Source organism: Aspergillus viridinutans (genome assembly GCF_018404265.1).
Source record: "Aspergillus viridinutans IFM 47045 DNA, scaffold_1, whole genome shotgun sequence".
In the NCBI taxonomy this organism is placed as follows: Eukaryota; Fungi; Ascomycota; class Eurotiomycetes; order Eurotiales; family Aspergillaceae; genus Aspergillus; species Aspergillus viridinutans.
In genome coordinates this window covers 2034930-2056212 of record NW_025091217.1, presented here as the reverse complement: position 1 = coordinate 2056212, position 21283 = coordinate 2034930, and the positions used below count along the sequence as shown (strand labels likewise).

At 51.2% G+C, this 21283-nt stretch overlaps 6 protein-coding genes across 6 annotated transcripts; all 6 read left to right on the top strand.

The window, feature by feature from the left end:
• Positions 1-95: 95 nt before the first annotated feature.
• Positions 96-1615, top strand: Aspvir_000598 (battenin family protein; the record flags this gene model as incomplete). The annotated part of the gene is made up of 3 exons (XM_043265733.1): positions 96-240; positions 325-1051; positions 1108-1615. The coding sequence occupies 3 exons, from the start codon at positions 96-98 to the stop codon at positions 1613-1615; spliced, it is 1380 nt and encodes a 459-aa protein (XP_043121668.1).
• Positions 1616-2447: 832 nt separating this feature from the next.
• Positions 2448-4875, top strand: Aspvir_000597 (putative lipase; the record flags this gene model as incomplete). The annotated part of the gene is made up of 3 exons (XM_043265732.1): positions 2448-2454; positions 2505-2589; positions 2646-4875. 3 exons carry the CDS (start codon positions 2448-2450, stop codon positions 4873-4875), a joined length of 2322 nt encoding a protein of 773 aa, XP_043121667.1.
• Positions 4876-7171: 2296 nt separating this feature from the next.
• On the top strand, positions 7172-8437 carry Aspvir_000596 (uncharacterized protein; the record flags this gene model as incomplete). Its single annotated transcript, XM_043265731.1, has 2 exons — positions 7172-7248; positions 7312-8437. The coding sequence occupies 2 exons, from the start codon at positions 7172-7174 to the stop codon at positions 8435-8437; spliced, it is 1203 nt and encodes a 400-aa protein (XP_043121666.1).
• Positions 8438-10150: 1713 nt separating this feature from the next.
• On the top strand, positions 10151-10863 carry Aspvir_000595 (uncharacterized protein; the record flags this gene model as incomplete). Its single annotated transcript, XM_043265730.1, has 2 exons — positions 10151-10316; positions 10349-10863. The coding sequence occupies 2 exons, from the start codon at positions 10151-10153 to the stop codon at positions 10861-10863; spliced, it is 681 nt and encodes a 226-aa protein (XP_043121665.1).
• Positions 10864-12418: 1555 nt separating this feature from the next.
• On the top strand, positions 12419-16583 carry Aspvir_000594 (uncharacterized protein; the record flags this gene model as incomplete). Its single annotated transcript, XM_043265729.1, has 3 exons — positions 12419-12818; positions 13766-15473; positions 15539-16583. The coding sequence occupies 3 exons, from the start codon at positions 12419-12421 to the stop codon at positions 16581-16583; spliced, it is 3153 nt and encodes a 1050-aa protein (XP_043121664.1).
• Positions 16584-17917: 1334 nt separating this feature from the next.
• On the top strand, positions 17918-20033 carry Aspvir_000593 (carnitine O-acetyltransferase CAT2; the record flags this gene model as incomplete). Its single annotated transcript, XM_043265728.1, has 4 exons — positions 17918-18010; positions 18076-18121; positions 18181-19843; positions 19901-20033. The coding sequence occupies 4 exons, from the start codon at positions 17918-17920 to the stop codon at positions 20031-20033; spliced, it is 1935 nt and encodes a 644-aa protein (XP_043121663.1).
• Between the last annotated feature and the right edge of the window lie 1250 nt (positions 20034-21283).

Genomic DNA, 21283 nt, shown 5'->3' with positions numbered 1-21283 from the left:
TTTTGTACATTCAGAGTGATGGATGTATATGGTGTCTCATAGAATTATCTATCGACTTGTAACATACTAAACTACCTCACTCGTTTCACTTGGTTATGCCTGCTGCTGCCGATACAGAGGAACAACCTATGCTGCCTCTTCCTGGTGCCCCATCCTCATCATGGGCTCAGTTCTGCCAAAGATTCCGTGCCTTGTTCAGCGGCGCGGATCCTCGCGTCTGCGTCGCCTTTTGGCTCTTTGGTGAGTCAATACGAACCGAGACTGTCCCATAGATTGAAATATTCCTTAGCGCTAACAATTATGCGCTTTACCTGATCATCATAGGCCTAATCAATAATGTCTTGTATGTTGTTATCCTGTCTGCCGCCCTCGATCTGGTCGGGCCCAGTGTCCCCAAGGGAGTCGTCCTTCTAGCGGACGTGATACCGTCGTTCGCTACGAAACTGATCGCCCCGTATTTCATCCATATGGTGCCATACCCCGTGCGAATCATCATATTCGTCTTCCTCTCTGCCATTGGCATGCTCCTAGTTGCGCTGAGCCCTCCATATACCGATGGCGGGACGATAGCCACTAAACTTGCTGGTATTGTGCTGGCTAGCTTGTCCAGCGGAGGTGGAGAGCTGAGCTTCGTTGGATTGACACATTTCTATGGGCCTTTCAGTCTGGCTGCCTGGGGCAGTGGAACAGGCGCGGCTGGTCTGGTTGGAGCTGGTGCATACGCCCTGGCCACTACCTCGTTGGGTCTCAGTGTGAAGGCCACTCTGTTGGCATCTTCATGTCTGCCAGCGGTCATGGTAGTCAGCTTTTTCATGGTACTGCCCAGATCTCCTCTGCAGCCTGTTTCGGCTGCATACGCCGGGTACCGTGCCGTCGAGGAAAGGGAAGAACTCGCGGAGGAACGCGCATTCATGGAGGGCGACCGTGACGTGATTTTTGATGAAGGGGAACGACTTCTGGGAGCTTTGAATCTTTCCACTCAGAGCGAAAAAGGCGGTTGGCAGCGTTTCAAAGCGGACTTGAAACGTGTCCGGGGTCTTTTCTTCCCATTGTAAGTAGAAGAGTTGAATGGCGACGATTGCTCCCACGCTGACATCCAAACGTTAGTATGCTTCCATTACTTCTGGTCTACGTCGCGGAGTATACAATAAATCAAGGAGTGTCTCCGACACTGCTCTTTCCGCTTGACGAATCGCCTTTTGCGCATTTCCGTGCCTTCTATCCAGCATACAACGCGATCTACCAGGTCGGGGTCTTTATTTCTCGATCCTCCACGCCCTTCTTCCGTATCCACGACCTCTACGTCCCGTCTTTCCTGCAGATTCTGAACTTGGTACTATTGACCCTTCACGCCGTTTTCAACTTCATCCCCAGTGTGTATATCATTTTTGTAATCATCTTCTGGGAGGGGTTATTGGGCGGTTTGGTCTATGTCAACACATTCGCCGAAATCGGAGATCGTGTGCCAAAGGAAGAGCGCGAATTCTCACTAGGAGCGACAACAGTCAGCGATGCAGCAGGTATCTGCATTGCTGGCTTCGTCAGTATGGTCTTCGAAGTCTGGCTTTGTGACTGGCAAGTCACACATGGGCGGGACTACTGCCGGAGAATATAGATGCTTCATGCATGAATGATGACGAATGGCTCGGAATATAATAGACATGATGTTCTCTTGACATATTATTTGCCTAGGATGCCTGGCCAAGTTGCCTGTCTGACTTAGCCTGCATCAACCGATAGCGTCACGGGTTGTGGAGGGTTTGACATGTGATGGCCATCCACAACCCACAACCAAGTCTTAGACAACCATGGGTTCTCTTTAATCAACCACATTGAAATGGCCTTGACCCATTGACCCATTTACGAGCACCTAACAACCTCCATATGATTTGGTAGTCCCTCTCATTCCAAGCATCCCGATAATTCTAGTGGAGACTTTCACATGCTCCGCCCCAGTCACGGCCTCGTCCACCATTCATCATCACCCCAAGCAGCCTGCCTACTGACCATTATTGCGCCAACCCATCCACTATCCTCCAAATGGATCCCCAGGAACAAACATCGTCAGCGCCAGACTGCTGGATGCCGCAGATTCTTTCAATTCCTGCGGTTTGTAATAATTGTTTGTCGCGTCACTGCCCCACTCTCCTCATGCAGCATTTGAAGATACTAGTGTCTGCAATACCCCATTTATCGACAATGATTCTGGGGTCTCCACACTTCTTTGACTACCTAATTCTGTAGGATGGCAGGACAAGAGAGGCGCTTTGTTTCTTTATTTATCTTATAGGACGATCAGGAAGCTGTACCTCTGCCTCTGCCTTCCTTTTTTCCTCGCCAACTGACTCTATGATCCTGAAGTGTGATATTGGTTCTTGCATCTGCGATAACGTCGATCTGAGTCAGGAGAATAATCGAGCCGTGGCTTGTTAGAAAGCCTAACAGAGATGATAGGTATGAACACTCCTTGAGCTCTGTCGAAGCAGACACCTGATAGGCAATAGATCACGTTCTAGGGAGACCCTCAACCAAATTCCGAAAGATCCAGGTTTTTGGAGTAGTCCTATTCTGGTCTGCCTACCTGTTCAAGTATGTGAATGCTGTTGGAAACGAAAGGAGGAAAGTCTGCTAACCATACCACATAGGGGAAGCAAGCATGGCCCTCCGATCGCCCGCAATATCTCGTCCCGCCTGTCGGGGAAACTGACCGTCTGGCAAACCACCGTAGCTGTGTTTCTATGGCTCTATATCTGCCGCAATTTCGCAAAGATTCTTGGTCTCGAAAGCCCCGAACCCCTGGCGAATCTCTACTCTCGGTCGTTTTTCCGGGCAACATGGGTCACCACGGCACTTGACGCTGGCTTTTGGACTGCAATGAGGATCAAACCCAAGTGGCTACGGGATATCGCATCGTTGGTATTCACAGTCTACTATCTCTTCGCGGCAGAGCAAGCAGATGATATGGTGCGCCGTGTCCGCGCAACCCTGACCGTGGAACATCTGCGAGTATCGTGGAACAAGGGAACGACTCCATATCTTTGGGCACTTCAGAAGTTGGTCCGACCCCGGTTGACGAGTTATGGCCCTCGAGCCATCCGCATCCCTCGCCCTAAACAATCTATTTACACCGAGCCAACGAATGCATGGCTGTATTTTGACGGTCCGCTGAGCGCGCTGAAAGATCAGACATGTGTGATTTTGGATATTCCGGGCGGTGGGTATGTTGCCATGGACCCGCGCAACTCGGAAGATCGACTGCTCGCCTGGGCGGGGAAGACCAAGATGCCGATATTGAGTATAGACTACAAGAAGGCCCCCGAGTATCCGTACCCGTATGCTTTGAACGAATGCTACGATGTCTACCACACGATCATCACCACACGAGGCCGTTGCCTGGGACTGAGTGGACACACGCGGCCACGTATTGTGGTTACCGGGGATAGTGCTGGTGGAAACCTAGCTGTCGGGATGGTCCTGATGATTCTGCAGTCAGGGGCTGAGAATGTGATCCCACGCCCGGATGGTCTGGTACTGGCGTATCCCTCCTTAAACATGCGAGTTGAGAGCTGGATGACGGAGGAGCAGATGTCGTTGATCCAGGATAAGAGCGCTCGCCGGAGAAATAAGAACATTTTGCAGAGAAAGAATATGGACTATCAGAGGCTGACGCCATTTGCATCGCCTGGACCATCTACGGAAGAACTGAAACAGGAGGTCTTGTCTGATGCGGACTTGAAGGCGGATGACCTGGGAGAGAAGGCTTCGAAGAGAATTGCCGAGAAATTGAACCAAGATAATCTGGCGGCTCAGACAGCTGCACTTGTTGAACATCAGCCAAAACAGATCCGGACTCGTTTGGCCGTGTCCTCCATGATCTCATATGTTCATGATCGAATATTGACCCCAGAGATGATGCGTGCCATGATCATCCTCTACATTGGACCTCATAACCGGCCCGATTTTAGCACGGACTTTCTCTTATCGCCTGTCTTAGCTCCAGAGAGTCTTCTCGCCAGCTTTCCCAAAACCTACTTCATCACAGGGGAACGAGATCCACTGGTCGACGACACGGTCATCTTCGCCGGCAGGCTACGCCAGGCCAAATTGCACCAATTTCGGGAACGACAGGAGCTCGGGCTTGAAAAGTCTCATCGGGAATTCAATGAGAAGTACCACGTGGAAGTCTCCTTACTACCAGGAGTGTCACATGGATTTCTTCACATGGCCGGATTTTTCCCTGACAGCTGGAAACACATCAATCGATGCGCTACGTGGATCCACAACTTGTTTGACACGGCTGAGGTCAAGAAATCGTCTTCTAGCCTTTTACAGTCGCTCTACGATAATCCCGTTATTGATAAGAACCCGGCCATAGAAACAAACGGGCAGGCGGCTCCCCGGAATCACAAGCGAAGCTTGACAGGCGAATCCTCTGCAGATGAGGACAGGCCTTTGGAGATGAGCATCGGCAGAATGACCCCTTTGACACCTGCGCACGGGAATCTCGACTCCGGTGAGACTCAACAATCCAAGGAGAACACGCCATCCCAGAAGCCCTATCGCTACCGTCGGGAGGCTACCGGCACCCCTGATCGCAAACCTGATTCGAAGCATGGAATCCGAAAAAGGAGTTCATCTAGGGGCCGAAAAGACTCATCTAGTGGGCTTGGTAGAAGACGGCGCCTCGCCCCGACAAAGCTCACTCTGCCTGTTTCCGACGAAACCATGTCCGATAACCTGGGAAGCCCGGTACGTCTTCGCAAACGAGAAAGAAGTCTCCACAGCCTTCCCAGCCACGAGGATCTTTTGGATCGCAGAATGAACGGCTTAGCGGGCGGGCTGATGGGCATTGGGGAGGGAGCGCAGACCCCTTGAGATGACGAGAAGGATATTATTGGCGACACGAACACGATACGTATTATGCCTTATGTATGGAGCGAGATGAATTTTTCATTATTGAGTAAATACCCAGACCTATCTAGAACAGAAATATAAAGGACTTCGATTTCATGAAGCATGTGAAGCGGAAGATCTGATATGGCATGTGATTGTGGCGAGTTCTTCATGTGAATGTGGATCTGATTTCAGCCTAATTGTACTACGGCGGACTATTTGTACAAAAGGGACTTTGGATTTTTTTACTGTTTGCCGCATGTATTACCTAGGGCCACTACCTCCACACAACATTAAAAGTTATATCAATATTGAATTCTCATATAGTAGGGATATCGAATCAAATAGTATCAATGTCGAATTCTCATATAGTAAGGATATCGAATCGAATAGTATCAATATCGAATTCTCATATAGTAGGGATATCAAATCGAATCGAATAGTATCAATATTGAATTCTCATATAGTAGGGATATCGAATCAAATAGTATCAATGTCGAATTCTTATATAGTAAGGATATTGAATTGAATAGTATCAATATTGAATCGAATTCTTATATAGTAAGGATATTGAATCGAATTCTCATATAGTAAGGATATCGAATCGAATAGTATCAATATCAAATTGAATAATATCAATATCAAATTCTCATATAGTAGGGATATCGAATCAAAATAGTATCAATATCGAATTCTTATATAGTAGGAATATTAAATCCTTATATACTAAGTTAGTGCCCCTATGTACAGAGTAGTTAGAATTAAGACTTAGGGTATACCCTACCACTTATACTACATATTCAGATTATATATAAGTATAGTGGTATTCAATATCCTACTACTATGCCTCTATAAGAATTATATATTACTACTATTTAATTTAATATCCCTACTATATGAGGATTCGATATTGATACTATTCGATTCGATATCCTTACTATATAAGAATTCGATATTGATACTCTTCGATTCGATTTGATATCCCTACTATGTGAGAATTCAATATTATGCAGTGCGTGCAACTGTAGGGAGGGTAAGTGTGGTGAGATGTAATCATTGTAAAAAAACCAAAAGTCCCTTTTGTACAAATAGTCCGCCGTATGTACAATAGTATCAACGTACAATAAAATAATAGTAGCAACAATACCCGTTATCATACAGCCAAGCATCCATCCATCCAGCCATCGGAATCATCTGATGCTCAGCGAAGATTGCTACTGCATTTAGCTGGCTCTTATGCATGCTGTCAATACATCCGTCAGCCCGTCAGACCATTTGCCCGTCCAATCGGGCCGACCGTTAAACGCACACTGCAGCGCCCATCAGCTTACTCTCTAGTCTCTAGTCTCCAGCCTCTACATCTCTGCAAAGTTCTAGCCTTCTCAGCGTTGGTGGTAACTACCCACTCTGTACTGCGTGGTAGGGCTGATACGATCATGAATCCATCTCAAGCGATCCGCAATCCCATCGAAGCAAACAAGCCCGAACCCTACATGTGGTCGGACAGTGCTAGAATATTCCTGGCTTCTGCTGTAGCAAGCCGTATCCGCTGCTATGTTCTTGACCGGCTACATTAGCAATGACAAACCAACATGAAGTACTGAACCGCAGAGGCCGGCGTCAGGCACTAACGACTGACTCTAATGCAATAAGTATCTAACCAAACCCTGCCACGTTGCCGATCTCTTCCGGCATTTGCTCGTCTACATTATCTTTAATATTGATTAATAAATCGGAAGGGGGTATCCTCTGGTGATATGTATGCGTGGATGTGTGCGTTCTCCGTCGGATCAGTCGACATAATCGCCCCGAATATGCCTCGGCAAACCGAGCGGACGGAATCACAACACCGTCACTTCTGGTAGTGATGAGTAAACATGAAAAACCAACACGCCAGAATCAATGAGAAAGCGTTTGCAATGACGAAATAGGCCACAGACTATCCAGTTATCCACTCGGGACATGTAGACGCCCGATGGGCCCTTCTTATGCCGGGTGGAGATTTTCGCTGTGCAGATCTTGGCAGGATGGTATCATGCTATATCGGTTTTTGTGCTGGGTCTTTATGAAGAATAGGGCTGGATATGGCATGCTAGAGGATTCTGTGATGAGTGGGTAGGGGGGTTTAAGAAGCTGGCTTGGGCGCTGGGCTGCTTGTCTGTGTCCTGTGTTCTCGCTTCTAGAGTTTGGCATCGAAATATATTATATCTAGTGTCGACATCGGTTGAACCCTGACAACCAGTATTCCAGACATAGTGTTGAATACCTGCCAAACGAGATGGCTGTCGAAAAGTATGTCGACTTTGACGGCCCGGATGATCCTCTTAACCCCCTCAACTGGCCCATGAGGAAAAGGTATGTCGAGTCCGTCTTTGGTTCTCTGGACATTGGATGACTGACACATGAATGGGATTTCAGGGTCTATATCTCGGCCATACTCGGTCTCAGCACAATGGTTGTTGCTTTTGCAAGTAGTATCTTCTCCGCCGCGATGCCCTCAGTGATGTACCTATATGGTATCAGCCGGGAGGTATGCACCCTCGGTATATCCCTCTACGTCTTCGGATTCGCATTCGGTCCGTTGTTCTTCGGTCCCTTCTCGGAGGTCAAGGGCAGATACATGCCTCTTGTAATCTCAATGTTCGGCTTCACGATATTCTCGTTTGCAACCGCCGTCTCCAAAGACCTCCCTTCACTATTCATCCTTCGATACTTCACTGGATTCTTCGGCTCTGGTCCGCTCACACTCGCCGGAGCATCATTTGCGGATATGTTCTCGCCGGAGCAGCGGGGGATTGCCATCGTCATGTTCTGCCTGATGGTGTTCATTGGCCCTCTAGTTGCCCCATTTGTGGGAGGCTTCACGGTAATGAACTCCTCGCTGGGCTGGCGCTGGACGGCCTATATTCCAGGTATACTAGGAGGCGCCGTGCTCCTTCTTCTGGTCGTCTTCCTGGAGGAGACGTACCAGCCCGTAATCCTAGCTCGAAAAGCCGATCGATTGCGCCGCGAAACTGGCAATTGGTCACTTCACGCCAAGCACGACGAGCTGCGTCTTGATGCTAGATCCATACTGACCGACTACCTCGCCCTGCCACTGAAGATGCTCGTTCTCGATCCGATCGTCACGTGCATGTGCGTCTTCGCATCTTTCGTGTACGGTCTGCTTTATCTCTTCTTGACCGCATACCCGATTATCTTTCAGAGGATCCATGGTATGAATCCAGGTGTGGGTGGGCTACCCTATCTTGGGGTTATTGTCGGCCAGCTCCTAGGCGCCGTTGGCATCGCAGCGACCCAGCCCTGGATTCTGCGCAAGCTGGAGCAAACCGGTGGCGTGATGATGCCAGAATGGCGTCTTCCTGTGGCTATTCCAGGTGCAGTTGCATTCTCTGCGGGGCTCTTCTGGCTGGGATGGTCGGGATACAAGCAGAGCATCCACTGGATTGTGCCGACTGTCTCGGGGCTGCTGACAGGATTTGGATTGTTGACCATGTTTCTTCCCTCGCTTGCTTATCTGGTCGAGGCTCGTCCTCAGAAGTGAGTACCCCCAATATTGTCAAGTATGACGATGCATGGACTGACTGAGTATCATCAGGGCGGCATCAGCTGTTGCTGCACACACGTTCCTGCGGTCGGTCGCGGGAGGCGTCTTCCCACTATTTGCAACATATATGGTCAGTCACCGAAACTCGAGCTTTCCGATCGTGAAACTGACTGGATTTGATACAGTTTGATGGATTAGGTGTGGAATGGGCTTGCACACTGCTTGGATGTGTGGGAGCATTGATGATCCCTATCCCGTTGCTGCTTTATATTTACGGAGCACGCATTCGCAGCATGGCTGCTTGATATGATGGATCTGGCGAAGATTCCACCTCTAGAATAATTGTAATGATAATAAGTCTATATTCATGACCCATACTCACATAGATAGAATGCTAATGTTATGATCTCACTGCTTAATTGACTTTGTTTATGACCTCGGGTTAGTTCATCCACTGACTGGATTTCCGCAACGAATCTATATGTTGCTGAGCTGTGTATGTGTGTAGTGTATGAACTCGATGGCATGGAGGAAACTGCGAAACTGCTGTTGTAACACAGCAAATGTAACTGTCTAGAGCCACTCCCCCTGACGCTAAATAACTGATCGTCCCTGAAGCTCTGATTCCGGAAAAGTGCCCAGAACTATCCACAGTACAACAGCAGCGAGTCAGGCACAGCGCAGCAACTCTTTTAGCTCTAGTCCTAGCAGTGCGCAAGCATATCTGGATTTCTGTTTAATCCAGCGGTCGGTCGATAACAATGCGGGTCATCTGCTATCTCGTCATCGGATCAACAATCTAACGTCGACGCCGATTAACTGGCCGTCTTTTAGACCGTGAGCCATCCAGACCAGCAATTGCGTGCTCTCTGGAAGTCCTCATCCTCATATTTAGTCCAACGTACGCCATGGTCGCACAAGGCCATGGATCGCTTTTCGATTTCTGTGTTACTTCGGATTCTCGAGGGCGATTTGGCTGTCTTTCTTGCATCTATATCGATCTATTTCCCTCACCGCTACATTATCTTCAACGAGCGTGACGTCGATCATCGCAGACAGTCGCGGTCAATGCATTACCGCTGATCGAGATTAAAGAGACGGTAAATGGCACCTTCAGTTACCGACCATGCGCCTTATGGCCTCGAATTTCCCGAAGAGACTGTTGTGGACATCTCTTACGATGACTGGTATTCATGGACGCTGCTGGAAGACCACCCACTTCGTGCCCCTCCAACTTATTGTTGTCCGGGATTGTCCGAATTTATACACGACTGCTACGTGACGGCAAGGAAGAATTGGGGAGAGCGCTTGTTTAGAGGGATTTGTTTGTTGTTGATAATCACGCTCGTTTCCCCTAACTATGTCATGAACTTGGATGAAACTTGGGCTGACCAAGTTGTCGGAAACAGGATTGTGATACAATTATCTATACTGCCTCTTGGCCTCATACATTTGTTGCCTCATGCGCAGCTCAGAGAATACGGACAGGTCTTTGGATTTAGTCACAGCCATGCAGAATGCGCTGCGTATCATTTGCAAGCCGTCCGAGATGGGACGGGAGACTCTTCTGCTGTCAGATGCATTGGGATCAAGGTGAACATTTGGATGCAGAATGGCAGTCTTTGGGCGAACGACTCAACGACATCAGTTAGCGTTTCGGAAGTGCTAAGCAATGCATACTTCAAATCAATGCTAGAGAAGCTGGACGCCATGAATTCTCGATTGAATTTCCCTGTTCGCTCTGCGGAAGCGAGCTCATCGGGGTTCCTCGAGGAGGGAGCTGTGCGCTCTTCGATCCTTCTCCTGGAGCTACAATCTCCTACTGAAGCGGCGTGGCCGGATTTAATGTCACGGTTGGAGAAGTTGAGGACAGGAGGTACCTATCATACAAGAACGGGACACGGCTAGTTTTGAGACCTGTCACCGTCGTGATTTCAAGCAAAGACCTATCTTATCTGGATCGACCCGATGTCGCAGGATCAAACGTTATCTTCTTTGACACCTCACTGGAATCGTTGACTAGAGTGCATCACGCAGAAGGTGGTGAGGGAACTGATGGCGACAACCAAGCTGCAAACCATGCTACAAGAGGCGTTCTGGCAGGGAACTCGACAACAAGGACTGTTATGGCAACTGCCGATTTCCAAGCATCTGTCGGCCTCCCCCGTCGGGGCCGATTCTCCAAAGAGCAGATTCAGTTGATTCGGGCGCAAGTGCGTGCTGCTCACCAGCATGGACTGCTGGCACGGTATACCGGCATCCAATGTCATCCGCGACGATTACGCAGGTTGATCTTGCGAGTACTAGCTCAGGAAGGGGTTGATTTAATTGAGAATGACCAGAAAGATTGCGAGCGACCGTGGTGGAACTCGTCCTTGGGGGACGGTGAAGGTAGCAGAAGAGTACCTGGATTTCTAGATTAGAGTCTCCATGTAGGAATGAATTACTACACAGTTCAAAGCATATCGTCATGCAGAAACTCAATCAAGCCCCCACAGTGAGGAATGGCACCTTAAGAACCTGAGACAGATGAGTGTATAACTCCTTGCTTCTGCGAATGTATAACGCGAAAAGGGCCAGTGTAACACCAACCTCTTTCTTGCAAGGAAATGTTGTGCAGGCTTCTCTTCCAAGTTAATTAGTTGTTATATATTTCCCCTCTTTGACAATCATGCAAGGGCTTCTGATCGGAATTTACAGTTCTATCTACGATGCTGAAGCAAGCAAACTCCATGCCGAGAGTTCAGAGCTAGGCTACAAGTACCTTACTTGATAACTCGACGTATTGCCGGCAGGAAGATGTCGATAAGTAGGCATGCATGCATGTGCGGTGTGTATGTACAGCATCCTTGGCGCAGATGATGATCCTACAGTACAGTATTGTATTCCTTTAATCTAGAGAACAAAGGGATAGAGCTTTTTGATGTCTGGAGGACTCGAGTAGATGTGATTTTCTGGCTTTTCTTTCTCCAATGACTCAGATGCATCAGTAGATCAAGACAGCAAAAGTGATTCCTGCTAGATACTGTGTCTTCTTGTAAAGGTGAGTAAGGTAAATATGTGGTATACAAACTGTCAACATGACACGTCGATGGGCTGCTGCTGCATGCCATGCCAAGTATGTTGGAGTCTGCGCCCAACGAGGAAAACATCATACAGTATTCGACTGTACCTATCTTGATGAGCCGAAAACTTATGCCAGTGTGTCCATAGGAAGGGCATATGGGGACTGATGTATAGAGATTGATCTGGTTCATCACCAGCATAGTATTGTCACCACTCGATACTACAGAATGTCTACCTCCATATACCTTATTATCATAGGATATCTGGAGGTAGAAGACATTCATCTTCATTTACTATGTAAGTATGGAGTGGTACTCCACTTTTCCCCGCTGCCATGACGGCCCCATTTTATTGATTCAGATTTGTCCGCCTTTTTAGTAGTCTTTTACATTTTAGTATTTATTATGCAGGATTCAATAATCCATTATCCAGACTAGCAGTTCCGCATCCCCAGTGATTGGCTCCCGCTCCCTGTCTCTGACTCCATCTTCCCTGTAATCCTTGGGTCCTGTCGCATGCCGGTTGTTTTTCTTTTCCTTCCTCTGGTTTATCGCTCACCGTTTTGTGGGCTTTTTCTTCTTCCACCACCACAACAACCACAACATCAGTATCAGCAGTCAATCTGCCTGCACACCTGCCTCTTGTTACATTCTTATGGACAATGCTCTTTTGATATCTTGAGAATCCCAAGAGCATATCCTCCCTTCGGACACACCTCTTTAAAATTCTATCGAATTCTGAGGAGACAGCAACGTCTGTCTAGCTTGCATCGGCTTCCACCGCCATTTCTCAGTAGTCACCATCAACTACCTAGGGAATTCGTCTACACGCGACCTAGTTTTGAATGCACCAAACCCTCATCCTGCCGTTCCTCAGATACGATTGACCTGAGATCATCATCGCTCGCCCATGATGATGGATCTTCAGAAGCGCCCTCCTCAATATCCGTCGCTATTTGGCGCCTCACACGACCCTCGTGCCGCTCCGCAGCCGCCTCCAACCTACAGCGTGCCTCCCCCTCAACAGGTCCACTACGATTCGCTGAAGCAGCACGGTGTACCATCAAGTCAACCTGCGAACACAATGGCCTATCCCTACTCCACATCCATGTCTTCTGCTCCGCCGACTCCTGCCTCATCAACACCATATAACATGCCGGCGCCGCTACGGGTAGACAATCACAGCTATCAAGTGCCGCAGATGAACTATGAATTGCCCAAAAAACATGATCCTGGGCAGAAGGATCACAATAAGCGTCACCGTCGAAGCCACAGTCGCAACGACAGCCATGATCAGCTGACATATCGCGAAGGTAGGCAGTACTGTTTCCTTTGCTTCTGGCTCTGCTATTGACTTCCTTTTCCCTTCTTCCTCTTTTTTCCTTTGCTCCTCATGGTTCCATGATTTCCCCCAGTTTATCCACAAGTCGTTCTGCAGTGGAGCGCTGGACGCCATGCGCAGGCCATTCAAGGCGTGAACGTCGCGTCGCGTAAAATGTCAAGGTTATCTGAGGCATAATGGCCTCTAGCCAGCGTTGAATGACTGGCGGTTGTACTAGCTCCTGACGTCGTGGACAACGATCATACCAGACTACCTACCGGTACGGTGCGACCTTGTACCTGCCAGGCAGTACTACACCGCCAGCCAATCACAAGTCCTGCATCTGTCGCGTCTGTGGCGCGACTGGCGCCTGATCGACTACCGTACTGCTCGGCACGGGAGCGCTAGTCTTGGTCTGGAATAGCCTCCTTGTTTAGGACCCCCTTGCCTGACCTGGATTAGCGCTAGTCGAGCTACGTCCAGGCCCAGAGTCACGGGTTCATCCGCCCCAGTGCCTTTTTGTGATTATGGAACTTCCATCATTGTCCCATCGGCGATCCCCAGTCCCCAATTCTCCCTTTCCTCTTGCCCCCTAGATTGCGCGTCATCATATTCCCGATTTGATTACATTTCCTATCCATTACGTTCATCTCATTTTATTTTCGTTTTCTACCTTTTCCTCTGTGTGCGACATGAATCCTCCCCGGTCGCACGATCAGGGTCGTCGGAGGTCTTTGGGCAGCAGCGGCAGTCCCGTGTTTTCTGGTGCGTTCACCGTTGAGGCTCTCGTGCAAGACAGCCTGCGATGGATCAAGTTTCATCATTGCTCTTGATTATTTTTACATGAACATCTTTTCACTCTTTCACCCATCACACCCATGTGTTTATCCCTCATTTATTTACGCGCTTTGCTGACCCAGACTGATCGCGCCTGAACAGGTCCGCAAGACCAATCATCCGCGTCTAGTGCCTTAGGAACCCGTCGAATGCCGCCCCCTTCTCCACCACAACACTATGCATCACGGGGCCAGTCGGGAAATTCATCGCTGCCTGCTCCTTTCATGTCTCGTGAGCCTCCCAACAACATGGCTCATCATCGTCCTGGGAGCAGCATGTCGATATCTTCCATGCTAGGCTCGGACGCTGACCGACCAGCCCGGGATGTAGGCTCGGCTTCAATCTACTCTCGTGCTCCTGTATCCTCCGGCCCATATGGTAGCGCACCTCCACCGTCCGCCCCAAGCGCAATGTCACCACCTACTGCTCCCGCCAGGCCCTCGACGCTCGATTACCCCATGTTTCGTCGGTCAAAGACCCCCGAAAAATCCTTCTCCAAGAACCAGCCCGGCCGTCCTTATAGAGCAGGCGCTGGTAGTGTATCGCAAGGTCCACCAGGCCCCGAACAAGCCAGGTTTACAGGCCTATCGCGCGGCCAACCTCCGACACAGTTTCCAGACAAGCCTAGCTCTTCCCACGCGTCGCCCCAATTGCAGTCTGCATCCACAGAGCCGTCCTACCATGAATCGCGCCGCTTGAGCTTCAACGGACCCGTCCCTCGTCCCAACAGCCAGCCGCAACATCTCGAGCGCTCGACGCGATCGGCGGGTTATAGTCCACTGTCGCGACCAGCGCCCGCGCCGGGGGCTGGAGACCATTCGCTAGGGTCTGGACATCAGCGCGCAGCATCTTACGTCGGCCCCGAATCGCAGCAAAGCCGGTTTGGGAACTTGTACGGTGATCGGCTCGCAGAAGAGCAAGCGCATCGCGACAGGGAGCGGGCGGCGGCTCATGAAGCTGAATCGAAAGCCTCTCATTCTCAGTCTCGATATGGTCCTCATTATGGCGATCACGACGCCGCGGGAGCTCGCCATTCTGGTGCATCTTCCTGGGATCTCAGTCGCTCCCAACCCCCCTCGCCGGAAACAAAGCGCTTCCCGGCTCCAGAGCAAGGCTCCGCATTCGGGTTTGGCGCCATTCAGAGCTATACCAAGTCTCTCGGATTACAGCCAGGGGGGTCGCGGCAGCCATCTTTGTCCATGCAGCCCCGCCAGAACCAGCCGACCCCATCGAATGAACAGCAATCCTACCTGAGCAAGCTTCAGACGGAACCCCGGCTGTTCGGCTCGGCATCGTCAGGTGGGGGGCCGTCGTCTCTGGCCCATTCTGCCACATCCGACGATCAGCGCCGAAAGGGGAGTGATGAGCTGCTACATCATCGAAATCTACTCGGCGTCGGCCTTGACGCCAAACGCGGAGGACGTGCGTCGCCTTTACCTCAAGCCGTCCAAGGAGTGCAGGCTCAGATCCTTGGCCCGGCCGGCGAAGCTGGCATCAAGAGTGAACTGGGCCGCGTTTTCTCTGGTATTGGAAGTGGTGTGGGTGGCGTCACAGCCGCTACTGCAGGCAGTGGGCCCTCCACCCCGATGACCGTCAGTCCCTTCAAGCGCGATAGCATTGCCGGTCGTTCAACCAACAGCGAGGCGACACTGGATGATTCTAAAACCAATCGGCCTGCATCCACTACGGGCAAGCGTTCTCGAAAATCACGCGATGAGGACAGCAAGGCGGATAGTGAGCCTGGTTCAGATCGACTCGGTACGTCTGCAATTAGCAGGCGCGGTCGTCATGTTCATCACCACCATCATCAGTAAGTGATAATTCCTTCTAGCTTCATGGTTATTCTACTTCTTCATATGATCTAACGTTCCCAAGCCATCATCACCACCGCCCCAAGCCTGAAGAAGATAATGCTGCCGCTTCAAGTACATCCCATCGGCCTGTGTCCTCGATGAATTTCTTCCACCGCACATCCACACCAGCGGAAGCTGCAGCGTCCGGAATGTCGATTGGGCATCATCACCACCACCACCATCACCATCACCATCATACATCACGTCCGACAGCTTCCACGGCGAACCCCGCAGCTATGTCGCCGATGCGTGAAACTCGGACTGTGGTTACGGTTGAACCTGTTGTCTCGAGTGTAGCCCATCTTCCGCGGCATCATCTTGGGTCCACCCTGTATACTCCACGTATTGATATTCCTTCAGCGAAAGCTACCTTGGAGAGCGCCAAATTTGGCTACACCACCACTCCGGTCCCGATTCCCCGATTTGAAGGCAAGGAAAACTGCACATTTACCGTTCGTGTGCCTCGTTTCCGTATCGACACGGGCCGCCGCGAGGAAATATGCGCGCGGCGCGCCCTCTGGGGCACCGGAATCTATACGGATGATTCAGACCCGGTGGCGGCAGCCATACATTCTGGATTCTTCCGTGGTGCTTGGGGTGAGGAGATTGACGTGGATATGCTTGACCTCGAGATTCGTGACGCATATCAACACGCGCCTAAAACGGCGGAGGATATGGGCCTGACAGGAGACCGACCACGGATTCCGCCGGTACCTCCAACAGACAAGGATCTCCACATCACGCTCCTGATCCTGCCGAAGCTGGAGCGATATGAATCCAGCGTCCTGTTTGGGCTGAAGTCTCGTTCCTGGGATGGCAACCACGATGGCATGAGCTTTAAAGTGCTCCGCGTGGAGTGGGTTGACGAGGGTGTCGGTCGCGGCGAGGAACGCGGCGGCGAGGCTCGACGAAAGCGATTGCGCAATCTGATGCAGTCCGGACGGATTTGCACTGGGCCAGGAGTGGTCAAGCTGGACCAGCTTCGTAGCGGCATTCAAGTGCCGCGGCGCCAAAATAGGGCAATGGATAAGCCAGAAGCGTCTGCGCCGGTTCAGACTGTCTCTTGAGGGCCTTCAATGAGATCGGGTATCTTCTACTGTATTGCCTAGGTATTGTTTGTGATGGATCTTTTGGTGGAGCTATTATGTCTTGATTGATCTTGGGTGTGTACTTTCTATTCTCCTTGTGTGTCTTTCGTCTACTAGCGAGGCGCGAAGTTGGGTTTCTTGACGTTACTATCCATTCCTAGTTACAATTGGTGAACTGCAAGTCACGTAATCATCGCCTGATTCCGAGAAATCGGTTCTTCAAACCTGGTCCAGCGTGCTACATGTCTAGTTTCATCCTCTTACATTCAGCCATTTCGATTGGCCACAGCTAGACGCATATGACAGGCCGGATCAGCGGGACGGATGAAGGGAAGTTAATGGTGAACGGCACCTGCAAGAAAGAGAAAATAGGCAAGTCATGGCATTGAACCATTAGGTACAGTCTACAGTTGACTTTGGAGATGATGTTGGAGTGAATCGCATCATTGAATGTCATTGAACGCTCTGATGCTGTACCAAGAGGTAATGCTGGCACTGTATTAGGGTCATGATACGTACCGTATAGTTGGCAGGTCACCCCGCATTATTCCACCTTGGGTTGAGTGTCGGCCGGCACGGCCGTAGGAGTGCTCCGATAGAACACTTGATCATTCCCCAGTAGAGAGGTGCTTAACCGGCATGAAGGCCATAGATATAGCTCAGGGATCATCTGCAACTGGACTCTTCGGTCTCTGTCACTCCGATTCGTGCATTATCCACTTGCCAACCGGCCATCTTCCACCGCAACGGGCCGAGGCTCAATGAGAGTCTGGGGACGGGGAAACTGTTCGTTACCTGACGTACTTTGTATTATTGAGATACACCGGAAATACCAGAGCGACCATCTACGCAGACCTCCGTGCTCCGTTCTCCGATTAGGACATCAGATACCTCTCTACTAGGTACCTTAATTATCAAAGGTACCGTAGGTAAGGTAGGTTATCCCCTTGTATGGAATGTATCTACGGCATACTCCGTGGGTCACACGCGCCTTTATATGGTGCGGTTTGGCCTTATGACGATATGCCTGACCTGTTTTGGTGATGGATAATACCGACCCCAGGTGAAATACATGTAATATATACCAGCCTACGTACCCATAGTTACCCACCGGTCGGCTGAGACGAGATTCCCTCCAGCCGAGGCAACTTTCGAGTGTGTTCTCTGTTGGCTTCTCCTGTCTTAAACTTCTAACTCCTTCCTCGCTTTTTCGCCATAATTTTATATCCTCCCTTTTCTGCTCCTCACAATATACCCTTTCCCTCGACCTTCCTCTCTATCTTTCCCCATCTGTATCACTCACAGTCAGAGGGATGTTCACGGCTTCTGCTCGAAGCCGTCTGTCCACCACTCTCACACGGCCTCGTCTTGCTCCTACAAACTCTCTCCTTGCGCGCTCTGCTGCAGTAAGATTCGCGAATTCCGGGGAAAGCAAGCGTGGAGAAGCTAATTGAGTGTGTGTGTGTGGCAGGCTCCCATCATGGCTCCTCGTCGCAAGGCTTCCTCAGTCCCTGAGGGTGAGTAATCACATGCGCGCCCTTTGTTACCTTGACTGGCGGGGACTGACTTGTCGCAGGATACGTAGAAGATCTCTCCAAGGGCAAGTTGCTCCGATTTGAAGAATCACTCCCCCGCTTGCCGGTCCCCTCATTGGAAGATACCGGCCGCCGTTACCTGAAATCCGTCCACGCCGTGGTTTCCGAGGCCGAGTACGAGCGCACCAAGAAGGCTGTTGAGGCCTTTATTCGTCCCGGTGGTGAGGGTCAGCCTCTGCAGGAAAGACTACTGGCTCGCGCCGCCGACCCAAAGATCAAGAACTGGCTCACGGAATGGTGGAACCACGCCGCCTACCTGGGCTACCGGGACCCCGTCATTCCCTACGTCTCCTACTTCTACTCATACAAGGACGACCGTATGCGGCGGAACCCCGTCAAGCGTGCGGCGTCCATCACGACCGCTGCCCTTGAGTTCAAGCGTCGGGTGGACGATGGCTCCCTGGAGCCCGAGTACATGCGCAAACTGCCCATGGCCATGAGCTCGTACGAGTACATGTTCAACTGCTGCCGTATCCCCGCCGAGGGCGCCGACTACCCCCAGAAGTACCCCGCCAAGGAGAACGAGCACATTGTGGTTGTGCGCAAGAACCAGTTCTTCAAGGTGCCCCTTGTTGTCAACGGAGAGCGCCTCGACGTCTCGGAGCTGGAGAAGCAGTTTGAGCGCATCTACCAGATCGCGCAGCGTGCTCCCCCGGTCGGCGTTCTGACTGTCGCCAACCGTGACCTGTGGGCCGATGCTCGGAAGAAGCTGCTGGCAGCCAACCCCGCCAACGAGCAGGCTCTGCGCGACATCGAGTCCAGCGGTTTCGTCGTCTGCCTCGACGATGCCACCCCTGTGACGCTGGAGGAGCGGGCTCACCAGTACTGGCACGGCGATGGTACCAACCGCTGGTTTGACAAGCCCCTGCAGTTTATCATCAATGACAACGGCACTGCCGGGTTCATGGGTGAGCACAGCATGATGGACGGCAGCCCCACCCACCGCCTGAACGATCACCTCAACAACCTCATCTTCAACAACAAGATCGACCTCTCCGAGAAGCCTGTGCGCTCCAACCTGCCCGACCCCCGCCCCATCGAGTTCCACCTGAACTCGGAGGTGCTCGAGGCCATCGACGCGGCTTCCAAGGAGCACCGCCAGCAGATGTCCGCTCACGAGCTCAAGGTGCAGTCCTACCAGGGATACGGCAAGGGTCTCATCAAGAAGTTCAAGTGCAGTCCCGACGCCTATGTGCAGATGATCATCCAGCTGGCGTACTTCAAGATGTACGGCAAGAACCGTCCCACATATGAGTCGGCCTCGACCCGCAAGTTCCAAGAGGGTCGTACCGAGACCATCCGTAGCGTCTCGGACGAGAGCGTGGCTTTCTGCAAGGCCCATGCCGACCCCTCCGTCCCCCGCGAGGAGGTCGTGCGCTTCTTCCGCGCAGCCCTTGCGGCTCACTCCAAGTATACTGCCTTGGCCAGCGATGGTCAGGGTGTTGACCGTCACCTGTTCGGCCTGAAGAAGCTCCTGCGCGAGGGCGAGAAGCTGCCCGCTCTGTACGAAGACCCCGCCTACGCCTACAGCGGCTCGTGGTACCTGTCGACCAGCCAGCTGAGCTCCGAGTTCTTCAATGGCTACGGATGGAGCCAGGTCATCGACGACGGATTCGGAATTGCTTATATGATCAACGAGAACAGGTATATCCCATGTCCCTTTCTGTCTATGTGTTTTGCAATTGCTAACGACCGCTACAGCCTCAACTTCAACATTGTCTGCAAGCGCCTTGGAGCGGAGCGGATGAGCTACTACCTCAACGAGGCGGCATCCGACTTGAGGGACCTGCTGATGCCTGACCTGCTGGCCGAGAGCGAGAAGGCCAAGCTGTAAATATATTATTTTCTTGTACAGTCTTAGATTATACCTATAAATGGCATGACTTTTTTCCTCTGAACAATGACTAAAGTAATCCACAGCGTAGTTGTAGAAGCATCGATCATTGAATTAGGCCGTCAGTTGTACATGATTGTCGGCCTTATCCCGTCACCTGCCTATGGAGCAACCCAATCACTAGAATAAAGCAAGTACGCCGCAGAACTGCTGCTACCCCTACCAGCGAGCGGACCCTCGATGAACAGAGCCAGCCGTAGAAGACTGCCGGATTCGGAGGTGGCTCTTATCCCAACGATGTAATGCACAGTCTAGCCAGGGCAGTACAGTATCAAGGACCTCATCACCTCACCGCCGCACCGCTTGAGGTCCACACGCCCGTGACGGGAGAGGCAGACGATGCAACTCACTCACTCATCTTCACTCCCCGGCTCCGACGGCTCTACAGCTCACGCTCTACACATCTATATCTTTATCTTTATCTACTCGCGTCTACATGCAGCTCGAGTCACGGATTCTCGCAAGTCGCATCATGCTTTAAGACTTAATATCGGCAAGGGCGAAGCGACATACAGTGGGTTCGAGGCCGAGACCATGGCCCAGCGGGTTGGGGTGTTCGCGCCGATGAAACGGATCAGGTTGCGGGGTGGTGCGGTCTTTCGAGCAGCCAGCTGAGGTTAACTGATCAGGCTGGGGAGAGGGGGAATTGGAATGGAATGGAATGAGCGGCTGGGGTTTGGATCCGGGGCATATCGATCTGTGTCGCTGGGTCTAGGTCTAGAAGCGTGAGGTCTAGGCCAAGGCCAAGGTTGTGGAGGATGCACTCGGCAAGGAGAGGAGAATTTGCGATTCCGAGGGCTTGGCTAGGGCGTATGGTCGACATGGGTCATTAGGATAACGAGGGCTGTGCCAGTTGAGTGATTGGATGGATGGGAGCAAGAGAATTCTGCCAAAGAGGTGAGCTTGGTTTGTCGTGGGAATGGAGGACATAACGCGTAGTGCCAGGCTGGAATCAAAAATACGAGATTCCGACTTTCATTACAACTGCTCTCGATGATGCCTACAGTAGCCGGCCGACGATCACCGTGTATGCGCTCTGCATGCAATGAGAAGATAGTAATGCATGCAGAGTTCGCCAAGAAGGCTCTAGAACGATCGACGACCTGCCTGCGTGGACAGACACTGCTGCCTGGCAATTACGAATCCTTATTAACGGATAAGAACCGCCCAATAGACAGTATGGGTAGGCC